At 46.7% G+C, this 6,000-nt stretch overlaps 1 protein-coding gene across 5 annotated transcripts in view; it reads left to right on the top strand.

The window, feature by feature from the left end:
- Positions 1-2,955: 2,955 nt before the first annotated feature.
- Positions 2,956-6,000, top strand: part of PHIP (pleckstrin homology domain interacting protein) — a 125,126-nt gene continuing 122,081 nt past the window's right edge. For all 5 annotated transcript variants that reach the window (XM_060419190.1, XM_027972299.3, XM_027972298.3 and 2 more), the window contains exons 1-4: positions 2,956-3,193; positions 3,328-3,386; positions 3,521-3,550; positions 3,744-3,803. In XM_060419190.1, coding sequence (XP_060275173.1) covers positions 3,154-3,193; positions 3,328-3,386; positions 3,521-3,550; positions 3,744-3,803 — 189 coding nt within the window. In that variant the 5' untranslated portion in view covers positions 2,956-3,153. The remainder of the gene's footprint in view (positions 3,194-3,327; positions 3,387-3,520; positions 3,551-3,743; positions 3,804-6,000) is intronic.

The raw sequence follows: 6,000 nt of genomic DNA, 5'->3' as shown, positions 1-6,000 counted from the left end.
ATGGAATTTGAACTTATAGAAGTGCAAAAAAGTTAGCTTAGAATGCCACTGCCCTGGGAACTAAAATACAGGAGTTCAAAGTAAGAGTTTCTTCCTATTTGATATGTGCAGACTTTTCTGTGTACACATGTACAACAAATGACATAATAAACTCTATAGTTAACTGATGATGTCAGATTCCAGAAATGTTTTATGTTTAAAGAAATATTAAAATGTTATAAAGGAGTATTTGTTACATTTGAATAACTTAGTAAAACTCAATTTAACATTTATTGTTAAAAACAAATACTTTTATTTGGCTGAAAAATTTTCATTTTTAGCAGTTTAACCTACATTTTCTCATAACAGATTGATGGTTATAAATTAGTTCAAAGGCAGGCTTAGGTCTTCGGAAAAAAAAAACTATAAACATTGTCAAAGGTTAGTCAAAATGACAGGAACATCATATTCAGAAAATTTACAAGGAAAATTTTCCTTAAAATTGTTTTAGGAGCTAAGTACTAGCAGCATACTTAAGAAAAGCTTATAAATGAAAAGCATACATAAGATATTCATACTAGCTCTCCATGTTTACATAATACTAACAAGATATATATAGAAAACTTTACCCGGAGTAATTTTATATTCCATGTCATAATTTGGTTTATTTTCTTTAGCAAGGATAAAACATCTATTAGTAAGAATCAGGCTAATACATGCATTTTAAAACTTCAAAATTCTAACTGTAATTTTTAGTTTCAAAAATCTGTTTATTTGAAGATCATAATGCAAAAAAAAACCACCCCACAGTTATTGAAGAAAGATACTTCTCAAAAGTTAAGATAAAATAGGATTTGTCATAGAAATAAACAGAATTTCAAAAAGGCATATTAAATGTCTATCTTTTCAAACCTAACCAGCTAGAAGCAAGCTACTTTATCTATATTACATAAAATGGATTAATGTCTTTAAAAATGCAAATATTTCCAGGACTTGAAGGATAGCCATTTCAAGAAATAACAGTGACTCTGATAACTCGGCTGCCATAGCACAAGTCATGGTAACTTCTCTTTTTAAAAACATTTGGTTAAGATTGTTATAAAAGGCAATTTTTTACATCCCATTATTCCAAAGAGGTTTAGGTGAATCCCCTCTCACATGTATGGTGATTTCTGGCTTTTTCAGTACAAGGCATCACACCGGTGCAGTCTTGCAATGCAGCCCACGGCAGTTGCAGCAAGTATTTCCCACTAGGAATGTAAGGAGCTTGGAGGGTACAAGGGTTGAGGAAGCAATCTAGAAAACCACAATGCAGCTGGTGGGTCATTTCCCCACAAATAACCTTTTTAGACCGGGTCCATAAAATGCAGTTTATTATCTAATTTTTTTTAGGGAGCCTCTTTTGTTAAATGTTAACAAAAGAACCACTATGCTAATTCCCTTTAAAATGCAATCCTTAAAAACAAAAATCAACTCTCAAGTCTTTTAAAAAAGTGCTTAAATCATCTGGAGATAAATATCACTTGGTGTCCTTGTTGCCTAACAAATGGCTTTTTCCATTGTTTCTATTAATTTCACCCATATTCGTTTTTTAAAAAACAAGGCCCTTATCCTCATCAGCAAAGGACAGACGTATGATTTAGCATATAAACCCGGTAATTACATACTAATTTACGAAAGATTAATTTTCTTTCTCTTTTCATCAGTTTTCAAGAAGTCTTCCCCTTGAAACTGTAAACAGGAATGGTTTACACCTCAAATTAGAAGCCATTAATTAGCGTGACGAAGTCAACTGCAAGATACACAGATAATTTAAATTATTTAATCACCAATCACCTCGACTAAAGTGTTCTATACTCTCTCATTATCCTTCGGTTAGGTTATCGATCTGTCACTACGTTACCTCCAGACCAGTTAGAGATAAATATTAGCGTTCTTGCCTTTCTCTCAGGTTTGCATTACTCCTTCTTGTAAACACTTAAAAAAGCTTTAAGGTTCTTCAATCCCAAATCCCTAATTAGCCATTACCAGCCTTTTTGTAAGAGGAAAAAGAGTCTCTGAAGTACAGATCAGGAGTTCGCTGTGCCCAGATAACAAAAAAAAAATTTTTTTTTTTTAAAAACGTACGCTTAAGGCAATGGCAGTAATAAAAGATATGCAGAGGTGGCTACAGCAAATAACGGGCTCGCAAACGCAAGCGCTTCTAACAAAAAGCGCCTGAAACCTCTATGGCAATATACAGCACTCCAATAAATTACACAACACTTTGCATAGGCTGCAGAAATAACGCAGGACAAGACTTACACAGATGCCCATCCGCAGCATTTATACACATGCACATGGCAAAGAGACAGAAACCAAACACTATCATTCAACTCGGGCAGGGTAGCGCGATCCCGAGTTTGCCCAGCGTGAGAGTGCTCTCTGCGTGTAGTGTCTGTGCGCGCGCGTGAGAGCGAGACCCGTCCTCGGGGCATTTCCCCTCTTTGGGCAGTTTTGCTTCATTTGTTTCCTATTTCTGCTACAGAGAAACTAACTTCCATCTCAGCCCCAGCCAGCGGCCGCTGAATAGAGCCTGTGCTGCGGCTCCGTGTGCGTCAGATTCCTCCGCGGAGCCGTGCCCGGCCCCCCTTGCTCGCTCGCTCGCTCCCTCCCTCCCGCGATCGGCCTCCACAGAGAAAGCGCCTTCCAGCCAACCGGCGGCTCCGGCTCCGACATCTTCGACTGGAAATAAATAAATAAATCGCACCTTCGGCCCCGGGAGCCGCGGGCTGGGGTCTCGCCGCGCCGGGTTGCGGGGGGCGCCGGGGCCGCGGGCAGGCGGGGGGCGGGGGGTCGGAGGCACTCCTTTTTCCCCCCCCTCTGGGCCGGGGGGTGGTGGGGGCGCGGGCTGCGGGCCGGCCGAGCCCGGGGCCGCGAAGGGCTGCGGACTCCTTTCTGCGGCGGAGGGATCCGCGGCGGAGGAGGCGGGCGGGCGGGCGGCTGGAGCCGCTTGCCTGAGAGTTGTTGTTTCCTCCTCCTCCTCCTCCGCCTCCGCCGCCGTCGCTTGAATGGTGGAGCCGAGGTTCGGGCTCGTGAACACACACTGACAGCTATAGGGCAGGCGGCGGCCCCGTCCCCGCTTCCCCTCGGCGGCGGGGCGTCCCGCCGGCGGCCCCGAAGTGACCCATAAACATGTCTCGTGAGAGGAAAGGCCTCTCGGAGCTGCGATCGGGTAAGTCGGGGGGCTCGCCGGGGCCGCCGGCGGCGGGGGGCGATCCCGCCCGCGGCCCCCCGCCCCCCGCCGCCGCCGCCCGGCCGCTCAGCCTGTGTGTGTCTCCCCCCCGTGTCCCTCTCTCTCCCGCGCAGAGCTCTACTTCCTCATCGCCCGGTTCCTGGAAGATGGACCCTGTCAGCAGGCGGCTCAGGTAGACGGCGGCGCGCGGCGCGGGCCGGGCCGGCGCTCGGCGCTCGCGGCGTGGGGGAGGGCGGCGGCGGCGGGAGCGGCGGGGCCGCGGCCCGGGGCGCGGGGGGCTCAGCTCTCCCCGCTTTGTTGTTGCAGGTGCTGATCCGCGAGGTGGCCGAGAAGGAGGTAAGGGCGGCGGCGGCGTGGCGCCGCGCGACCGCCCTTGGGCCGCCGCCGCCGGGGCGCCCGGGGCGCGCGGGGCTCGGGGGTGGGGGGGCTCGCCGGCGGGGGCGCGGGGCGGGCGGGGGAGGGGCGCGGGCGGGCCGGGGCGCGGGGGGCCGGGCTCACGGGGCGTCCTTTCCCCCCCCGCACCCCACAGCTGCTGCCCCGGCGCACCGACTGGACCGGCAAGGAGCATCCCAGGACCTACCAGAATCTGGTGAGACATTCACGTCGCGGAGCAAAGAAACTTTTCCCCGAGTCGAATAAAAATTGAATTTCCCGCAATTTTTTTTTTTTTTTAACCGAGACAAAAACTTGGCCCCAGAACCCGAAAGCTCCCGAGGCCCCCGGGGAGGGTTGGGGAGGGGCGGCGCGGGGGACTTGCAGGGGGCTAGTGGGGCGGGGGGGACCCGCACCCCGGGGCCGCAGGGGCTGCCGACGATTTATTTGCGATATTTTGTTAACGTGCTAGAAATAAAGATACGTCATGAGTGTTGTGCAGTGCAAGGCCGGAGGAGGAGGGGCCGGCGCGCGCGTCCGTGCGGCCGCGGGGGCGCGCGCGAGGCGGCGGCGGCGGCGGGAGCGGGAGCGGGAGCGGGAGCGGCGCGAGGGAGGCGGGCGCGCTCGCTCTGCACGCGCGCTCGGCATTGCTTTCTCCTGCCGCACACAATAGCTGGTGACTAACTGCTCCGAAGTGGCATTAGCATTTCACAAGCGGGCTATTCAGCCGCGGCGGAACCGCAGCAAGACGTGTGTGCCTCTTTTTCTCTTTTAAATCTCTCGTTTTTTTGGAGGGGGACTCTCTTCCCTTCAGACTTAGGTTTTTTTTTTTTTTTTTTTTGATCGGAAGGGTTCGGATGTGTGATGATCGTGGGCCATCGGCACCTCTTGGATCTATCTGCCCAAGATTTTTTTTTTTTCCACGGAAGTGAAAAGCCTGTAAACCCTAAAGCGAGGCGTTGAACCAGGCTTTTTTTCTCCTTTTGCTAATTCTCGCGTTAGGCCCCTCGTTCAATTAAAAGCTAGTGTTGGAGGCCACTGAAGAGTTCTGATTTTTAAAAAAATTTTATCTGTATACTTACTGTGGAGTGGAGATAGGCAAGTAAAACTTTTCCAGTTTCTAGCGGGACGTTTTGTTTTTTAGGTTCAAAAATAGCTCTGTCTTAATTTTGTGGGTTTTCGAAGTGAGTGTTTTTGTCATTTCTAAAAAAAGTTGAAAGTGAAGCTATCACTTTTAAGTATTGTGAAGGGCCTAGTAGGATATTTGTATTGGCGAGTTTTGTATTCGGTGCTAATTTGTCCTCTTGAACTCGTGGAGGTGGTCTGTCTCTGTGTGTGATGGGCAGTTCAGGCAGTCAACGGGGGCAGAGCAAAGAGCAAGCCTTTGAAATCTCTGCAGTGCCTTGGTTTTTCTGAGATGTTTTCAGCTGATGTTTTGAGACAGTTACAAGGTTACCTCAAGAGGGCTTCTGAAAGGATCAGGAAGTTGCAAGTAGCTTTGAATGTCTTCCGCGAGATTGAAGGCATGACAAGATTTTTGATGGCTCTTTCATTTGCATATAGACGAACATCTAACTTCCGTATGTAAATATGTTAGGATTTAATATAGGTTGTTGGTAAATGTTCCCACGTATTGAATTAAAAGTACTGAGGTTTAGTTAATTTAATAAAGACTTAATAGCGCATTCATTTCCATACAACAGTTTTCAAGTATGTAGTGATTTCTTCTAGTGTTACTCAATACTAGGCTAAAATGAAAGGAATTTGAAGCAAACTTCAAGGTTCAGTAACAGCAATATTTAATTTTTAGGTTTGTAAATACTTGACAAAATCTTACGTGGGTCTCCATGTTTTACTTATTACTGAAAGAATTATTAAGATTGTAATACTCCATTTTTAAGAATTGGAAAGACAAAACTCATCTTGGCCTATTTTAATCAAACTCACTGTTGCATTTCATAAAACCCCACAAATCCCAAGTCACTGAAGGTGGCCGTGTTTTTTTTAACGTAGAGATTATTGGTTAATGTTATGTTTATATTTTCTAAATGAAGCAGCCAATAGTATCTGGCCAGATTGTGAGACTGTCTAATCCTTGTAGGAATATCATTTGATTTCCCAATAAAAACAAGGTTACCAATGTTTTTCAACTTTTTTTGAGCAAATTTCTCATCTCTTAAATATTGATGAGTTTATATTCCTCATCTCTTCATCAGATTTGGGATACCATAAGTTCTGTCTTTTTTATCTTATCAAAATCCACCTATTTTGGATGGAAGTGGTGTTTTTTGATTAGTGTTTCCAAATGTTTATACTAGAGCAGTCATGTTGGCGTGCTCATGAGATAGTTAAGGATTCCCATTAGACTTCAGAGTTCTCTGGCACAGTTTTTCCTTGCATTTGTTCAGTCGAGG

Source organism: Ovis aries, chromosome 8, assembly GCF_016772045.2.
Source record: "Ovis aries strain OAR_USU_Benz2616 breed Rambouillet chromosome 8, ARS-UI_Ramb_v3.0, whole genome shotgun sequence".
In the NCBI taxonomy this organism is placed as follows: Eukaryota; Metazoa; Chordata; class Mammalia; order Artiodactyla; family Bovidae; genus Ovis; species Ovis aries.
Note: the sequence above shows the minus strand (reverse complement) of the source record. Positions and strands in the feature narration are given on the sequence as shown.